Below are 19,997 nucleotides of genomic sequence, written 5' to 3'. Positions count from 1 at the left end.
GGGTCATTGCAGTGTGTGTCATAATGTGTCACAGGCATTGTATGTGCTCTAATCTATCAGGGGCATTGCAGTGTGTAGCATAATGTATAACGGGCATTGCGATTCCTGTCGTCATGTGTCACAGGCATTACGGTGTGTGGCATAATGTGTCACAGGCATTACGGTGTGTGGCATAATGTGTCACAGACATTGTATGTGCTATAATGTATCAGGGGCATTGCAGTGTGTAGCATAATGTATAACGGGCTTTGCGATTCCTGTCGTCATGTGTCACAGGCATTACGGTGTGTGGCATAATGTGTCACAGGCATTACGGTGTGTGGCATAATGTGTCACAGACATTACGGTGTGTGGCATAATGTGTCGGGGGCATTATGGTGTGTGTATATTGTGTCATGTGCATTATTGTGCGTGGAATAATGTCTAAGGGCCATTGCAGTATGTGGCATAATGGCCCTCATTCCGAGTTGATCGGTCGCAAGGCGAATTTAGCAGAGTTACACACGCTAAGCCGCCGCCTACTGGGAGTGAATCTTAGCTTCTTAAAATTGCGACCGATGTATTCGCAATATTGCGATTACTAACTACTTAGCAGTTTCAGAGTAGCTCCAGACTTACTCTGCCTGTGCGATCATTTCAGTGCTTGTCGTTCCTGGTTGACGTCACAAACACACCCAGCGTTCGCCCAGGCACTCCCACCGTTTCCCCGGCCACTCCTGCGTTTTTTCCGGAAACGGTAGCGTTTTCAGCCACACGCCCCTGAAACGCCGTGTTTCCGCCCAGTAACACCCATTTCCTGTCAATCACATTACGATCGCCGGAGCGAAGAAAAAGCCGTGAGTAAAATTACTTTCTTCATAGTAAAGTTACTTGGCGCAGTCGCAGTGCGAACATTGCGCATGCGTACTAAGCGGATTTTCACTGCGATGCGATGAAAAATACCGAGCGAACAACTCGGAATGAGGGCCCATGTATACTGGGCATTACTATAAGGAGGAAAAATGACAAATAATGTAAGGGGCATGAATCAGGATTATTTTTCTTTCCAGTGGTGGCTAACGTCTGGGCGTGCAGGTTGCAAAACTGGGGTATAAGGAAGTCTATTCCTGCAATACCACGCCCCTTTATGCAAAGCCACGCCCATTCCAATGAAGCCACACACCCTTTTTTGGCGGCGCGCGCATGTTTGTCCCTTTCATGGTGCCAATTATGGGGGATGGGGGATTGGGGGGGCGCCGAATAATTTTTTGGCTTGGGGGAGAAAAACTTCTAGTTACGCCACTGCTTCCAAGTAAGAGATTTCAACTCAACCTTGTTAAGCGGTTCAAACCAGTGTGATTTTAGGAACTGCAACACCACGTTGAGGTCCCACGGTGCCACTGGAGGCACAAAAGGAGGCTGGATGTGCAGCACTTCCTTTACAAACGTCTGGACTTCTGGAAGAGAAGCCAACTCCTTCTGAAAGAAAATCGAGAGGGCCGAAATCTGTACCTTAACAGAGCCTAATTTCAGGCTCATATCCACTCCTGTCTGTAGGAAGTGGAGAAAACGACCCAGATGAAAATCTTCCGTAGGTGCATTCTTGGTTTCACACCAAGACACATACTTTCGCCAGATACGGTGATAATGCTTAACCGTCACCTCCTTCCTAGCCTTTATTAAAGTAGGGATGACCTCTTCCGGAAACCCCTTTTTCGCTAGGATTCGGCGTTCAACCGCCATGCCGTCAAACGTAACCGCGGTAAGTCTTGAAATACACAGGGCCCCTGTTGCAACAGGTCTTCCCTCAGAGGAAGAGGCCAGGGATCTCCTGTGAGCATCTCTTGTAGATCTGAGTACCAGGCCCTTCGAGGCCAGTCTGGGACAACGAGTATCGTCTGTACTCTTCTTTGCCTTATGATCCTCAACACTTTTGTGATGAGAGGAAGAGGAGGAAACACGTAGACCGATTCGAACACCCACGGTGTTATTAGAGCGTCTACAGCCACTGCCTGAGGGTCCCGAGACCTGGCACAATACCTCCGAAGTTTTTTGTTGAGGCGTGACGCCATCATGTCTATTTGAGGAGTTCCCCAAAGATGTGTTATGTCTGCAAAGACTTCTTGATGAAGTCCCCACTCTCCTGGATGGAGATCGTGTCTGCTGAGGAAGTCTGCTTCCCAGTTGTCCACTCCCGGAATGAAGACAGCCGACAGAGAGCTTACATGATTTTCCGCCCAGCGAAGAATCCTGGTGGCTTCCGCCATCGCGACTCTGCTTCTTGTCCCGCCTTGGCGTTTCACATGAGCCACTGCTGTGACATTGTCTGATTGAATCAGAATCGGTAGGTTTCGAAGAAGACTCTCCGCTTGTCGAAGGCCGTTGTAAGTGGCCCTGAGTTCCAACACATTGATGTGTAGACAGGACTCCTGGTCTGACCAAAGTCCCTGAAATTTTTTTCCTTGTGTGACCGCTCCCCATCCTCGGAGGCTCACGTCCGTGGTAACCAGGATCCAATCCTGAATTCCGAACCTGCGACCCTCCAGCAGGTGAGCACTTTGCAACCACCACAGGAGAGACACTCTGGCTCCTGGGGACAGAGTTATTTTCCGATGTAAGTGCAGATGGGACCCGGACCACTTGTCCAGAAGGTCCCATTGAAAAGTCCTTGCATGGAACCTTCCGAAGGGAATGGCCTCGTAGGCCGCCACCATTTTTCCCAGAACTCGAGTGCATTGGTGAACTGACACCCTTTTCGGTTTTAGCAGGTCTCTGACCATGTTCTGGATGTCCTGTGCTTTCTCTATTGGGAGGAAGACCTTAATTTGTTCCGTATCCAGCATCATACCTAGGAACGGTAGTCGAGTTGTCGGAATCAACTGTGACTTCGGTAGATTTAGAATCCAACCGTGTTGCTGGAGCACTCTCAGAGAGAGCGCCACACTGCTCAGCAATTTCTCTCTTGATCTTGCTTTTATCAGGAGATCGATAAGTATGGGATAATTGTGACTCCATGCTTGTGCAGGACCACCATCATTTCCGCCATTATCTTGGTGAAAATCCTCGGGGCCGTGGAAAGCCCAAACGGCAACGTCTGAAATTGGTAATGACAATCCTGTACAGCGAATCTCAGGTATTCCTGATGGGGGGCATATATGGGGACATGAAGGTACACATCCTTTATGTCCAGAGACACCATAAACTCCCCCTCCTCCATGTTGGCTATTATCGCTCTGAGTGATTCAATTTTTAATTTGAATCTTTTTATGTACAGGTTTAGGGATTTCAGATTCAAAATAGGTCTGACCGAACCGTCCAGTTTCGGGACCATAAATAGGGTTGAGTAGTAACCTCTTCCCTGCTGGTGCAGGGGAACCTTGATTATCACTTGCTGTATACACAGCGTTTGAATTGCAGCTAACACTACATCCCTTTCCGATGTGGAAGCTGGTAGGGCCGATTTGAAATATCGGCGCGGGGGCACCTCCTCGAATTCCAGTTTGTAACCCTGGGAAACTATTTCCAACACCTAGGGATTCAGGTCTGATCTGACCCAGGCCTGACTGAAAAGTCGAAGACGTGCCCCCACCGGTGCGGACTCCCTCAGGGAGCCCCAGCGTCATGCTGTGGGTTTTGGACCAGCCGGGAAGGACTTTTGTTCCTGGGCACCTGCCGAAGCAGGTGCTCTTTTGCCTCTGCCCTTACCTCTGGCAAGGAAAGAGGATCCCCGACCTCTCCTGGACTTGTGCGACCGAAAGGACTGCATCTGATAGGGTGGTACTTTCTTTTGCTGTTGGGGAATATATGGTAAAAAATTTGATTTACCTGCTGTAGCTGTGGAAACCAGGTCCGTCAGCCCATCCCCAAACAATACATCTCCCTTATAGGGTAGTACTTCCATATGTTTTTTGGAATCCGCATCACCCGTCCATTGGCGAGTCCATAAGGATCTTCTCGCAGAGATAGACATGGCATTGGCCCTAGAAGCTAGCAATCCAATGTCCCTTTGAGCATCCCTCATAAATAAGACTGCGTCTTTTATATGGGCTAGAGTTAAGAATATAGTATCCTTATCCATATTATCAAAGTGATCTGTCAGCTCATCTGTCCAAGCTGCAATTGCGCTACACACCCATGCCGACGCAATTGTCGGTCTTAGCACAGCACCCGTATGAGAATAAATATACTTTAATGTAGTTTCTTGCCTGCGATCTGCAGGGTCCTTAAGGGCCGCTGTGTCAGGAGACGGTAGCGCCACTTTCTTGGACAAGCGCGTCAGGGCCTTGTCCACAGTGGGGGGTGATTCCCAAATCTCCCTGTCCTGTTTAGGGAAGGGGTATGCCATATAAATTCTTTTGGGGATCTGCGGTCTCTTTTCCGGAGTCTCCCAAGCTTTTCCAAAGAAATCATTTAATTCATGAGATGTGGGAAAATTAATAATCTGTTTCTTTCCCTTAAACATGTGTACCCTTGTGTCGGAGACCGAGGGTTCATCCTCAATATGCAACACATCCCTTATTCCCACAATCATACACTGAATGGTTTTAGTCACCCTAGGGTGCAATTTTACTTCGTCATAGTCGACACTGGAATCAGAATCCGTGTCGGTAGTAGTGTCTTGTGTTAAGGGACGCTTTTGAGACCCCGACGGGCCCTGTGAGTCGGTCCAATCCGAGGATTGACCCCCTGATGTCCCCCCTAATTCAGCCTTATCAAGCCTTTTATGTAAAGATGCCACACTTGCATTCAACATATGCCACATGTCCATCCAATCCTGAGTCGGCACAACCGACGGGGACACACCACTCATTTGCTCCACCTCCTCCTTGGAGAAGCCTTCCGCCTCAGACATGTCGACACACACGTACCGACACCCCACACACACAGGGATTAACCTATTAGGGGACAAAACCCCAACCAGGCCCTAAGGAGAGACAGAGAGAGAGTATGCCAGCACACACCAGCGCTTAAAAACACTGGAAAAAATATGACCAGATAGCGCTTTTTATATATATAACCTTAATTCCCACTCACTGCGTCGCCAAAGTGCCCCCCTCCTCTTTTTTCCAGCCTGTGAAGTTCAGCAGGGGAGAGATCAGGGAGCCAGCGTATCCTCATGCAGTTTCTGTGGAGAAAATGGCGCTGGTTAGTGCTGAGGATCAAGCCCCGCCCACCCGACGGCGGGCTTCGGTCCCAGTAATTCTATATAAAAAATGGCGGGGGATTTTAGGATTTACTGTCCCACAGCCTAATCCTGCTTTATATTGCCAAAAAATGAGGAAACTTGCTGCCCAGGGCGCCCCCCCCTGCGCCCTGCACCCTTCAGTGCCTGCTTGTGTGTGTGTACTGGGAGCAATGGCGCGCAGCATACCGCTGCGCGCTTACCTCATGAAGATCTCATGTCTTCTGCCGCCTGATGTCTTCTTTGCCTTCTCATACTCACCTGGCTTCTATGTTCGGCATCTGTGAGGAGGACGGCGGCGCGGCACCGGGACGAACCCCAGGTGAGACCTGTGTTCCGACTCCCTCTGGAGCTAATGGTGTCCAGTAGCCTTAGAAACAGTGCCCAACTTGACAAGCCAGCTCTGCTTCTCTCTCCTCAGTCCCACGATGCAGGGAGCCTGTTGCCAACAGGACTCCCTGAAAATAAAAAACCTAACAAATTCTTCAAAACAGAAAACTCTGGAGAGCTCTCTGCATTGTACCCTTTCTCCTCTGGGCACAGAATCTAACTGAGGTCTGGGGGAGGGGCATAGAGGGAGGAGCCAGTGCACACCCATAGTCAAAGTTCTTTTTAGGTGCCCTATCTCCTGCGGAGCTCGTCTATACCCCATGGTCCTTACGGAGTCCCCAGCATCCTCTAGGACGTAAGAGAAAAGGGTAGTGCAGGAACCTCTGATACACAAAAGGTTTTAATTACACAATGCACTTACAGTAAGAAAACATGAAAACACGCATGGTGTATTTCCCTCATGGCACACAGGAACACCCAGGTCACCGGTCAGTATTCCAATCAGATAGTATACAGGGCAGCAAGACAAGAGCACCGGTATATTACGCTTAACGCGTATTGAACCTTACCAGGTCTTTCATCAGAAGCATCCGATCCTTCTGATGAAGGGCCTGGTAAGGTCTGATACGCGTTAAGCCTGGCTTTGTTTTAACCATTCTCTGGCACTTGCTTGGACGTAGGGATCCCCTCTCGGCTGGAGCGGGTAATATACCAGTGCTCTTGCCTTGCTGCCCTATATACAGAGCCGTTTCTTGCGGCAGGCGAGGCGTACATTTGCACGGGGTGCCCGCGGCAGCTCTAGGTGGCTCAGTTTGCTGATCCCCCTCCTCCCCTTCATTACTACTCCGCTCAGGGGTTGGAGTTTCGTGTAATGACGCGTTTTCGTCATGATGTCACGACACAAATGCATCATTACACGAAACTCTGCCCCCGAGCGGAGTACTGATGACGGGGAGGAGGGGGAGTCGCCCAGGAAGCCTGTCAGCAAGCTAGGAGGAGGGAGAGGCAGGCCGGCGTGGGCCAAAGAGCGGTAAGTGGGAGGACAGCTGCAAACGTAAGTATAACTTTCTCTCTCTCTTTCTCTTTCTTTCTTTGTAGAAGGGGACACTTGCTTGCCATAATGTGTAAAATGGGGACTCTTGCCTGCCGTAATGTGTAAAATGGGGACACTTGCCTGCCTTAATGTGTAAAGTGGGGACTCTTGCCTGCTGTAATGTGTAAAATGGGGCCTCTTGCCTGCTGTAATGTGTAAAATGGGACCTCTTGCCTGCTGTAATGTGTAAAATGGGGACACTTGCCTGCCGTGATGTGTAAAATGGGGACACTTGCCTGCCTTAATGTGTAAAATGGGGACTCTTGCCTGCTGTAATGTGTAAAATGGGGCCTCTTGCCTGCTGTAATGTGTAAAATGGGGCCTCTTGCCTGCTGTAATGTGTAAAATGGGGACACATGCCTGCCGTGATGTGTAAAATGGGGACACTTTCCTGCTGTAATGTGTAAAATGGGGACACATGCCTGCCGTAATGTGTAAAATGGGGACACTTGCCTGCCGTAATGTGTAAAATGGGGACACTTGCCTGCCTTAATGTGTAAAATGGGGACTCTTGCCTGCTGTAATGTGTAAAATGGGGCCTCTTGCCTGCTGTAATGTGTAAAATGGGGCCTCTTGCCTGCTGTAATGTGTAAAATGGGGACACTTGCCTGCCGTGATGTGTAAAATGGGGACACTTTCCTGCTGTAATGTGTAAAATGGGGACACATGCCTGCCGTAATGTGTAAAATGGGGACACTTGCCTGCCGTGATGTGTAAAATGGGGACACTTGCCTGCCTTAATGTGTAAAATGGGGACTCTTGCCTGCTGTAATGTGTAAAATGGGGCCTCTTGCCTGCTGTAATGTGTAAAATGGGGCCTCTTGCCTGCTGTAATGTGTAAAATGGGGACTCTTGCCTGCCGTGATGTGTAAAATGGGGACACTTTCCTGCCGTGATGTGTAAAATGGGGACACATGCCTGCCGTAATGTGTAAAATGGGGACACTTGCCTGCCTTAATGTGTAAAATGGGGACACTAGCCTGCCGTAATGTGTAAAATGGGGACACTTGCCTGCCGTAATGTGTAAAATGGGGACACTTGCCTGCCGCAATGTGTAAAATGGGTACTCTTGCCTGCTGTAATGTGTAAAATGGGGCCTCTTGCCTGCCGCAATGTGTAAAATGGGTACTCTTGCCTGCCGCAATGTGTAAAATGGGTACTCTTGCCTGCTGTAATGTGTAAAATGGGGACTCTTGCCTGCTGTGATGTGTAAAATGGGGACACTTTCCTGCTGTAATGTGTAAAAATAAGATTTTACTTACCGATAAATCTATTTCTCATAGTCCGTAGTGGATGCTGGGGACTCCGTCAGGACCATGGGGAATAGCGGCTCCGCAGGAGACAGGGCACAAAAGCAAGCTTTTAGGATCACATGGTGTGTACTGGCTCCTCCCCCTATGACCCTCCTCCAAGCCTCAGTTAGGTACTGTGCCCGGACGAGCGTACACAATAAGGAAGGATCTTGAATCCCGGGTAAGACTCATACCAGCCACACCAATCACACCGTACAACTTGTGATTTGAACCCAGTTAACAGTATGATAACAATGAAGTAGCCTCTAAAAAAGATGGCTCACAACAATAATAACCCGATTTTTTTTTTTTGTAACAATAACTATGTACAAGTAATGCAGACAATCCGCACTTGGGATGGGCGCCCAGCATCCACTACGGACTATGAGAAATAGATTTATCGGTAAGTAAAATCTTATTTTCTCTAACGTCCTAGTGGATGCTGGGGACTCCGTCAGGACCATGGGGATTATACCAAAGCTCCCAAACGGGCGGGAGAGTGCGGATGACTCTGCAGCACCGACTCTGCAGGTCCTCCTCAGCCAGGGTATCAAATTTGTAGAATTTAGCAAACGTGTTTGCCCCTGACCAAGTAGCTGCTCGGCAAAGTTGTAAAGCCGAGACCCCTCGGGCAGCCGCCCAAGATGAGCCCACCTTCCTTGTGGAATGGGCATTTACATATTTTGGCTGTGGCAGGCCTGCCACAGAATGTGCAAGCTGAATTGTACTACAAATCCAACGAGCAATAGTCTGCTTAGAAGCAGGAGCACCCAGCTTTTTGGGTGCCTACAATATAAACAGCAAGTCAGACTTTCTGACTCCAGCCGTCCTGGAATTATATATATATATATATATATATATATTTTCAGGGCCCTGACAACGTCTAGCAACTTGGAGTCCTCCAAGTCCCTAGTAGCCGCAGGCACCACAATAGGTTGTTTCAGGTGAAACGCTGACACCACCTTAGGAAGAAACTGGGGACGAGTCCGCAGTTCTGCCCTGTCCGAATGGAAAATCAAATATGGGCTTTTGTAAGACAAAGCCGCCAATTTTGACAATCGCCTGGCCGAGGCCAGGGCCAACAGCATGGTCACTTTCCATGTGAGATATTTCAAATCCACAGATTTGAGTGGTTCAAACCAATATGATTTGAGAAATCCCAACACTACGTTGAGATCCCACGGTGCCACTGGAGGCACACAAGGGCTGTATATGCAATACTCCCTTGACAAACGTCTGGACTTCAGGAACTGAAGCCAATTCTTTTTGGAAGAAAATCTATAGGGCCGAAACTTGAACCTTAATGGACCCCAATTTGAGGCTCATAGACACTCCTGTTTGCAGGAAGTGCAGAAATCGACCTAGTTGAAATTTTTTCGTGGGGCCTTCCTGGCCTCACCCACGCAACATATTTTTACCACATGTGGTGATAACGTTGTGCGGTCACCTCCTTCCTGGCTTTGACCAGGGTAGGTATGACCTCTTCCGGAATGCCTTTTCCCTTAGGATCCGGCGTTCAAACCGCCATGCCGTCAAACGCAGTCGCGGTAAGTCTTGGAACAGACAAGGTCCCTGCTGGAGCAGGTCCTTTCTTAAAGGCCGATGCCACGGTTCCTCTTGGAACAGACATGGTACTTGCTGAAAGCAAATCCCTTCTTAGCTCCCGAGGCCATTAGTCCTCTGTGAGCATCTCTTGAAGTTCCGGTTACCAAGTCCCTCTTGGCCAATCCGGAGCCACGAGTATAGTTCTTACTCCTCTATGTCTTTTAATTCTCAATACCTTGGTTATGAGAAGCAGAGGAGGGAACACATACACCGACTGTTACACCCACGGTGTTACCAGGACGTCCACAGCTATCGCCTGAAGGTCTCGTGACCTGGCGCAATACCTGTCCCATTTTTTGTTCGGGCGGGACGCCATCATGTCCACCTTTGGTCTTTCCCAACGGTTCCCAATCATGCGGAAAACTTCCCGATGAAGTTCCCACTCTCCCGGGTGGAGGTCGTGCCTGCTGAGGAAGTCTGCTTCCCAGTTGTCCACTCCCGGAATGAACACTGCTGACAGTGCTATCACATGATTTTCCGCCTAGCGAAAAATCCTTGCAGTTTTGCCACTGCCCTCCTGCTTCTTGTGCCGCCCTTTCTGTTTACGTGGGCGACTGCCGTGATGTTATCCCACTGGATCAATACCGGCTGACCTTGAAGCAGAGGTCTTGCTAAGCTTAGAGCATTATAAATTTGCTCTTAGCTCCAGTATATTTATGTGGAGAGAATTCTCCAGACTTGATCACACTCCTTGTGTGACTGCTCCCCAGCCTCTCAGGCTGGCCTCCGTGGTCACGAGCATCCAATCCTGAATGCCGAATCTGCGGCCCTCTAGAAGATGAGCACTCTGTAATCACCACAGGAGAGACACCCTTGTCCTTGGATATAGGGTTATCCGCTGATGCATCTGAAGATGCGATCCGGACCATTTGTCCAGCAGATCCCACTGAAGAGTTCTTGCGTGAAATCTGCCAAATGGAAGCGCTTCGTAATAAGCCACCATTTTTTACCAGGACTCTTGTGCAATGATGCACTGACACTTTTCCTGGTTTTAGGAGGATCCCGATTAGCTCGGATAACTCCCTGGCTTTCTCCTCTGGGAGAAACACCTTTTCCTGGACTGTGTCCAAAATCATCCCTAGGACCAGCAGACGTGTCGTTGGAACAACTGCGGTTTTGGAATATTTAGAATCCACCCGTGCTGTCGTAGAACTACTTGAGATAGTGCTACTCCGACCTCCAACTGTTCTCTGGACCTTGTTCTTATCAGGAGGTCGTCCATTTTCTTTGAAGACGAATCCTCCTTTCGGTCATTACCTTGGTAAGGACCCCGGGGTGCCTTGGACAATCCAACGGCATCGTCTTGAAACTGATAGTGACAGTTCTGTACCACGAACTTGAGGTACCCTTGGTGAGAAAAGGCAAATTTTGGGACATGGAGGTAAGCATCCCTGATGTCCCGGGACACCATATAGTCCCCTTGTTCTTTGCTATCACTGCTCTGAGTGACTCTATCTGGATTTGAACCCTTGTAAGTGTTCAAATTTTTCAGATTTAGAATAGGTCTCACCTAGCCTTCAGTACCACCATATAGTGTGGAGTAATACCCCTTTCCTTGTTGTCGGAGGGGTAATTTTATTATCACCTGCTGGGAATACAGCTTGTGAATTGTTTTCAATACTGCCTCCCTGTCGGAGGGAGACATTGGTACAGCAGACTACAGGAACCTGCGAGGGGGGAAACCTCTCGACATTCCAATCTGTACCCCTTGGATACTACTTGTAGGATCCAGGGGTCCTGTACGGTCCCAGCGTCATGCTGAGAACTTGGTAGAAGCGGTGGAGGGCTTCTGTTCCTGGGAATGGGCTGCCTGCTGCAGTCTTCTTCCCTTTCCTCTATCCCTGGGCAGATATGACTCTTATAGGGACGAAAGGACTGAGGCTGAAAAGACGGTGTCTTTTTCTGCAGAGATGTGACTTAGGGTAAAAAACGGTGGATTTTCCAGCAGTTGCCCTGGCCACCAGGTCCCATGGACCGACCCCAAATAACTCCTCCCCTTTATACGGCAATACATCTTTGTGCCGTTTGGAATCTGCATCACCTGACCACTGTCGTGTCCATAAACATCTTCTTGCAGATATGGACATCGCATTTACTCTTGATGCCAGAGTGCAAATATCCCTCTGCGCATCTCGCATATATAGAAATGCATCCTTTAAATGCTCTATAGTCAATAAAATACTGTCCCTGTCAAAGGTATCAATATTTTTAGTCAGGGAATCCGACCAAGCCACCTCAGCTCTGCACATCCAGGCTGAGGCGATCGCTGGTCGCAGTATAACACCAGCATGTGTGTGTATACTTTTTAGGATATTTTTCAGCCTCCTATCAGCTGGCTCCTTAAGTACGGCCCTATCCGTAGATGGTACCGCCACTTGTTCTGATAAGCGTGTGAGTGCCTTATCCACCCTGAGGGGTGTTTCCCACCGCGCCTTAACTTCTGGCGGGAAAGGGTATACCGCCAATAATTTTCTATCGGGGGAAACCCACGCATCATCACACACTTCATTTAATTTATCTGATTCAGGAAAAACTACAGGTAGTTTTTTCACCTCACACATAATACCCTTTTTTGTGGTACTTGGAGTATCAGAAATATGTAACACCTCCTTCATTGCCCTTAACGTGTGGCCCTAAAAGAAAATACGTTTGTTTCTTCACCGTCGACACTGAAATCAGTGTCCGTGTCTGGGTCTGTGTCGACCGACTGAGGTAAATGGGCATTTTACAGCCCCTGACGGTGTTTGAGACGCCTGGACAGATACTAATTTGTTCGCCGGCCCTCTCATGTCGTCAACCGGCTTGCAGCGTGTTGACATTGTCACGTAATTTCCATAAATAAGCCATCCATTCCGGTGTCGACTCCCTAGAGAGTGACATCACCATTACAGGCAATTTGCTCCGCCTCCTCACCAATATTTTCCTCATACATGTCGACACACACGTACCGACATACAGCACACACATAGGGAATGCTCTGATAGAGGACAGGACCCACTAGCCCTTTGGGGAGACAGAGGGAGAGTTTGCCAGCACACACCAAAAGCGCTATAAATGTATATAAACAACCCTAGAAGGTGTTGTTTACTATATATGCGCTCTTAATATATAAATATCGCCAATTTATGCCCCCCTTCTCTTTGTTACCCTGTTTCTGTAGTGCAGTGCAGGGGAGAGTCCTGGGAGCCTTCCTCACCAGCGGAGCTGAGCAGGAAAATGGCGCTGAGTGCTGAGGAGAATAAGCTCCGCCCCTTTTCCGGCGGGCTTCTTCTCCCGGTTTTTAATAAACTGGCCTGGGTTAAAATACATACATATAGCCTTAATGGCTATATGTGATGTATTTATTTTGCCACTAAAGGTAATTATATTGCTACCCAGGGCGCCCCCAGCAGCGCCCTGCACCCTCCGTGACTGAGTCAGTGAGCCGTGTGACAACAATGGCGCACAGCTGCAGTGCTGTGCGCTACCTTCATGAAGACTGTGGAGTCTTCTGCCGCCTGTTTTCCGGACCTCCGTTCTGCCGTCTCTTCAGCGTCTGTAAGGGGGATCGGCGGCGCGGCTCCGGGACGAACCCCAGGCTGACCTGTGTTCCGACTCCCTCTGGAGCTAAGTGTCCAGTAGCCTAAGACTCCAATCCATCCTGCACGCAGGTGAGTTGGAAATCTCTCCCCTAAGTCCCTCGATGCAGTGATCCTGTTGCCAGCAGGAATCACTGAGATTGAAACCTAAAAAAAAACTTTTCTAAACAGCTCTTTAGGAGAGCCACCTAGATTGCACCCTCTCGGACGGGCACAAAAACCTAACTGGGGCTTGGAGGAGGGTCATAGGGGGAGGAGCCAGTACACACCATGTGATCCTAAAAGCTTGCTTTTGTGCCCTGTCTCCTGCGGAGCCGCTATTCCCCATGGTCCTGACGGAGTCCCCAGCATCCACTAGGACGTTAGAGAAATGGGGACACTTGCCTGCCGTAATGTGTAAAATGGGGACACTTGCCTGCTGTAATGTGTAAAATGGGGACACTTGCCTGCTGTAATGTGTAAAATGGGGACACTTTCCTGCCGTAATGTGTAAAATGGGGACACATGCCTGCCGTAATGTGTAAAATGGGGACACTTGCCTGCCTTAATGTGTAAAATGGGGACACTAGCCTGCCTTAATGTGTAAAATGGGGACACTAGCCTGCCGTAATGTGTAAAATGGGGACACTTGCCTGCCGTAATGTGTAAAATGGGGACACTTGCCTGCCGCAATGTGTAAAATGGGTACTCTTGCCTGCTGTAATGTGTAAAATGGGTACTCTTGCCTGCCGCAATGTGTAAAATGGGTACTCTTGCCTGCTGTAATGTGTAAAATGGGTACTCTTGCCTGCCGCAATGTGTAAAATGGGTACTCTTGCCTGCCGTAATGTGTAAAATGAGGATTTAATGTATCAAGGGCATTGCGGTGTGTGGCATAATATGGTACAGGGGACATTACTGTGTGGGGCTTAATATGGTAGAATTTTTTATTTTTTTTCCAGTGGTGGCCGTGATCTGTTGGTGCAGGGTCAAAAACTGCGGTGTGACGAAGCCACATCCGTTTTCATGAGACCACGCCCATTTTAAACATGGTTACGCCCCCTTTGCGGGGAAGGGGGGGCACTTTTATGTGCCAGTGTGTGTGTGTGTGGTGGAGGGGGCACATTTTTTAAATCTCGCACTGGGAGCCAAATTGCCTAGAAACAGCCCTGCCTATATACCATCTGATTGTGATACCGAGCGGAGACCTGGGTGTTCCTGTGTGCCATGAGGGAATATACCATGCATGTTTTCATGTCTTCATATTGTAAGTGCATTGTGTAATTAAAACCTTCTGTTCATCAAATGTCTCTGCGACACCCTTTTTTTCTTCTCTGTGCTTCTGAGGCCACATACCGTGAAACAAGAAAGCAATTATATATGTACCCTGCAAATTGTAACACAGAGATGTCTATATAACTATTACAATAAGTAAGAGGTGGGGCAGAAGAAGGGCTGTGAGTGATCCTGGTGACAGGCATGCCATGTACATAAATACAAGTCACACATACACCACACTCGTGTTCCCACTCTGTAATAAATAAGGAAGAGACGCCTGATTGGCCATGAGTAAGCAGGTCTCCCTGGTACTTACTCCTCATTGGACCCCGGCCTGTGGACTCCTCCGTCCCCCTCTCCTATTGGTGAAGACGCGCTGTGAGGCCGCACTTGGGTGACAGATCTGTGGGCGCTGCCCGAGGTGCTGAGTGTTGGAGCCGCTGCAACAGGCGCCGTGCCCGGGCAGCGGGGGGAGAGGGTCCCGCCGACCGCCATGGCAGCGCTGGAGTGGTACGCACACAAGGCCCTGGGGGACGGCGTCTTCTGGATACAGGAGCGCTTCTACGAGTCGGGGAACAGGGCGAACATCTGGCTGGTGCGCGGCTCCCACCAGGACCTGGTGATAGACACGGGGCTCGGGCTGCGCAGCCTACCGGACTACCTCTGCTCCTCCGGGCTGCTCCCGGACGGCAAGGACGGCGGATCCGGTCGCCGGCCGCTCATGGCTGTGGCCACACACGTACACTTCGACCACGCCGGGGGCCTGCACCAGTTCCAGCAGGTGGCGGTGCACCGAGAGGAGGCGGAGGCGCTGCTCCGGGGGGATAACTTCGAGACGGTGACCTGGCTGTCTGACAGCGAGGTGGTGAGGACGCCGAGCCCGGGCTGGAGCGCCAGTCAGTTCAAGGTGCAAGCGGTGCAGCCCACACACATCCTGGAAGATGGTAATACTTATCTATATACACCCGCTGCCTGCTGTATACATGCTATCCTATGCCGGGACTATATACATTATATATATATATATATATATATATATATATATACATACATACATATACACACACACACACACACACACTATCTACAATTACATACTGTATATAGGACACTACATACAGGGACTATATATATATATATATATATATATATATATATATATATATATATATATACACTTACATATCTTTAGACAAGCACTATATATACTGTACATTGTCTATCTATCTACACCCCACACTCACACACATCTCTCTCTCTCTCTATACACACAGGCACTACAGTAGCACTATCTACAGTATATATACACAAGCAGTGTCGATATGTATACAGTCATACAGTATATACACTGGGCACTGGCACATCTACAGTATATCTCATAGGCAAACGCAGGGGGGGTTTCCGGTTGCCCAGAAACCCCTCTCCTCTTGGCAAATGGCTCAAATTATGAAAACAATAGGAATGGTATATAATACAATAACTAGAGCTACCACCACATTATGCAGTTACCCTGGACCAGATAGCAGCTACCAGGAAGAAAAGACAGGAGCCTTACCATGAGGTGGGAGAATGTGTGCTTAAAAAGTGCAAGACTGGTTCTATCATGTTTGTGTATTTATTTATTATGGTATGTTTAATCTTTTTCCTGACCACTTATTTATATTATTTAAATGTGTGATACAGCCTATACTATAGACCATCTATAGTGTTAAATATTAATACTGTATTCTATACAGTATACATTAATGTCCAGGGTCGGTACAAGGTTCTTCTACCGCTCCTCCAGACTCCCACAATTGCTCCAACGTTCCGCAGAGTTGGAGATTGTGTACTGCATTTGGAAACCCCCCTCTAGAAATCCTGCGTTTGCCACTGTATCTACACAGGCATCATGTTTAGCCAGTTGATTTCTAATCTCATGGCTCTTTTGGAGACAGCTGTGTTTGGCATCTTTGACCTATGTTAAATTGACCTTTTTGTGCTTGAATGTAAACCAAAATCAGGAGTCTTGTTAAACGTTTACCAGTACATGATGGTATTACGCGGCTGTGTGACAACACTGTCAGTTACATAGATGATCACTTTGCTTTATCTCAGATAATCTGATTATCACTGACATTGTTTAGTCTACAGACTTGATGCAACCATTTTCTTATCCTGGCACAATGTGAGAGTAACAACATACCAGTGTCATCTATCATATTTTAACAAGCAAATGCAGATTTTTAAGTAAACATACTATTTACCAATTATGAAAATATTATGTTTAGTTAGTTATAATTTATAGATCACATTTAGTTTATAAGGACTTTCACACATGTTTTATTGGTTGTTGCTTCCTGTTATACTACCAGGTAGTAGCATTTTCCATAAGAGGTGGATTATAGGACCTGGTGCATTAGGGATTCCAGACCATGGGGGTTAGTCAGACTTGTTTTCAAATTAAAAAAGTTAGCAATTGGGCAAAACCATGTGCACTGCAGGTGTGGCAGATATAACATTTGCAGAGGGAGTTACATTTGGGTGGGTTATTTTGTTTCTGTGCAGGGTAAATACTGGCTGTTTTATTTTTACACTGCAATTTAGATTTCAATTTGAACACACCCCACCCAAATCTAACTCTCTCTGCACATGTTACATCTGCCCCACCTGCAGTACACATGGTTTTGCACAATTGCTTACTTTTTTGGTTTGCTAACAGCTCTGAATAACCCCCCTTGTCCATTTAAACTCTGAGTATGACCCTGACAAGAAACAAAGTGAGCTTGTAGTAAGGGTCCTGTATTATGAGGTATTATGTTTTGTCACTTTAAGGGCTGATCGCTCTAATCCAGAGGTTCTCAAAGTTGGTCCTCAGGACCCCACACAGTGCATGTTTTGCAGGTAACTCAGCAGGTGCACAGGTGTATTAATTACTCAATGACACATTTTTAAAAGTCCACAGGTGGAACCCATTATTTCAATTGTGATTCTATGAGGAGATCTGCAAAACATGCACTGTGTGGGGTCTTGAGGACAGAGTTTGAGAACCTGTGCTCTAATCAGTTCTCACCTCAAATAATAGTCATTTTATGGGCTTACTTTTTTCTCCTCTACAGTGCAATCCAGTCATCACTACTGTATATAGCTTTAATTAATTATATTGTATTATGTAGTAAATGGGTAAATTAACAGACTCTCCTATCTTAGAGTGGAAGAAAACATTCTGAGATGTTCTGTGAGATTGAAGCTGAATGCCTTGTCTTCCCCAGAATGTCAAGACAACCTTATTCACTTAGAACAGAGGTTCTCAAACTCGGTCCTCGGGGGCCCACACAGTGCATGTTTTGCAGGTCTCCTCACAGAATCGCAAGTGAAATAATTAGCTCCACCTGTGGACCTTTTAAAATGTGTCAGTGAGTAATTAATACACCTGTGCACCTGCTGGGTTACCTGCAAAACATGCACTGTGTGGGCTCCCGAGGACCGAGTTTGAGAACCTCTGACTTAGAACATCATTCAGATATTGTTCATTTAATGCTGAAAAGATCTATTATGTATGAATCTTCAATATGGCAACATATTATATAGCACACTTCACAGGGAATACATACGTTTTACTGGTGGCCGGGATCCTGGCGGTGGTATTTCATCGCTTGTCGGGATTCCGGTGTCGGCATTGTGACCGCCGGGATCCCGACAGGTGGTCTAGTGATTGCCTCCCCTTCACAGAGATGTCTGTACTATATTATAAACCGTGGCACAGCGTCCGTTATGATTAAACCAAAAACCGGCAATTTATGTACCTGATAATGGTGCATATTCTGTATTCAATAAGAAATGATTAATAATCTGATCAGAGTGCATCTAGGTGCGTATGGTGCCTACTATGTGCAGAGGAGCACTGTACAAAAGTGTGAACTTCACATCAAGTACCCCTCTCCTACCTCTTCAGAACCACTCCTTTCACTAAGTATTGTTTTTGGTTATTAACTTAAAATATCAGTTTAGCATAATATATCGGTTTCGTTAATTGACAAAATATGGAGATATCAGGGCTGACGAGGCACAAGACTTGTTTCCCCAATTGTCTAATCTGCAGCAGAACATCAGCCCAGTGATGGCTGGTCCCAGAAGCTAGTTAAAACTTATATGGACAAAGTTCCCTAGATCAAAAACATGAAAAGGAGAAGACAAAGGAAATAGCACAAATAGTGTAACACCAAAAATGTAATTGTTATTTGCTCATGAAGAGGCATACTTACCGGATTTTAGGGAGTCCCCACAGACTACCTAAGGAGTGGGTCACTCTCTTGTATTCCACCCACTTCCTTGTGAAGTAAGCAGAACACTGGGGCATGATAACGCAATTCTCATAGCCCTGCCTCCTCTGTGTGATGACTGGGCCATGATGGTGTTATTTGCCCCACACTGGACACCCCTCCCCCCTGGAACTCCCAGAGAGGGGACAGATATAAAATCACCAAGTATGCCTAGAGTTTTATATAAACAAAAATGTTTCATATAAATTGAGTCAAATGCAGTAGGAAAAAAAAATCTGTTTCCATTTGTAAATTAAAAAAAATATTAGGGTCATATATTGTGAAGGAGATCTTTCTTGCATATAATAAAGGGGGTAAATCGGATCTGATCGCAGCAGCAAATTTGTTCGCTAATGGGCAAAACCATGTGCACTGCAGGGGGGGGGGCAGATATAACGTGTAGAGAGAGTTAGATTTCGGTGGGTTATTTTGTTTCTGTGCAGGGTAAATACTGGCTGCTTTATTTTTACACTGCAATTTAGATTTCAGTTTGAACACACTCCACCCAAATCTAACTCTCTCTGCACATGATATATCTACCCCCCCCCTGCAGTGCACATGGTTTTGTCCATTAGCTAACAAATTTACTGTTGCGATTAAATCTGGTTTAGGCCCAAAGTTATTTTTCTGCTTTTCAAATAAGCAGACTTGATGCAAATAAAACTGAAAATGGTGTAATAATTTAAAAGCGTAAATAGAAATACTAGCAACTACACACAACATTTTGTAGTTAAGTCACTGCTTAAAGTCTAACTAATTCATAATTGTGGGAATCCACCCAAAGCACCTTACGTGTTTCCTGATGACACTAGGGAAGCCAGTCCTGGGCCATTTTTTCAATCCGGGTATCGGGATTGAAAAATGGCCAATCCCGGGAGAACTATGTGGCGTCCCCTTGCCCTGCCCGCCCCACACATATAACTCACCATATACTGGGGGCGGGCGGGGAACATCCTCCGCTCTCTCCTGGTGGCTCCCAGCGGTGTGTGACTGTGCAGCGTGACCTCTCACGCTGCGCTGGGGAGCCGGAAGAAGGAAGCCGTGCAGCGTCTGAGTGTCCTGTGATCGCTCAACGCTGATCCCTCAATCCCCAGGATTGGAGCTTCCAATCCCGGGATTGAATCCCGGACGTTTTTGGCCTTAAATCTCGGGATCCCGCCGATCCCGGGAGTGGCTACCATAGATGACACACAAAACACATGAGTGGTTTATAAGGATGCACAAAATCTATGGTGAAAAAGAACATTTGTAGGAGTTGCAGTCTGACTTTATGCTGTGATTGAAGTCCAGAATCTTGAAACACAGAGAGCACTGTGGCCCAAATGTAATAGCCTCTGAGTTGTGGCCAGTGGCAAGATTTTGACGCTGTAGCTTTGAGAT

At 47.5% G+C, this 19,997-nt stretch overlaps 2 protein-coding genes across 3 annotated transcripts in view; one reads left to right on the top strand and one right to left on the bottom strand.

The window, feature by feature from the left end:
* The window catches only part of POLR3G (RNA polymerase III subunit G), a 112,947-nt gene that overhangs the window by 74,518 nt on the left and 18,432 nt on the right, over positions 1 to 19,997 (bottom strand). The window contains exon 1 of one of the 2 annotated variants that reach the window (XM_063963991.1): positions 14,633 to 14,710. The exons of the other annotated variant lie outside the window; for it this stretch is intronic. Coding sequence (XP_063820061.1) covers positions 14,633 to 14,639 — 7 coding nt within the window. The 5' untranslated portion in view covers positions 14,640 to 14,710. Of the gene's footprint in view, positions 1 to 14,632; positions 14,711 to 19,997 lie in introns of those variants that run through there. 2 annotated transcript variants of the gene reach the window in all.
* The window catches only part of MBLAC2 (metallo-beta-lactamase domain containing 2), a 41,918-nt gene continuing 36,710 nt past the window's right edge, over positions 14,790 to 19,997 (top strand). Inside the window, exon 1 of the mRNA XM_063963990.1 lies at positions 14,790 to 15,260. Within this exon, the coding sequence (XP_063820060.1) occupies positions 14,810 to 15,260 (451 nt within the window). The 5' untranslated portion in view covers positions 14,790 to 14,809. The remainder of the gene's footprint in view (positions 15,261 to 19,997) is intronic.

The sequence above is a fragment of the Pseudophryne corroboree genome, chromosome 1 (genome assembly GCF_028390025.1).
Source record: "Pseudophryne corroboree isolate aPseCor3 chromosome 1, aPseCor3.hap2, whole genome shotgun sequence".
NCBI lineage: Eukaryota > Metazoa > Chordata > Amphibia > Anura > Myobatrachidae > Pseudophryne > Pseudophryne corroboree.
Note: the sequence above shows the minus strand (reverse complement) of the source record. Positions and strands in the feature narration are given on the sequence as shown.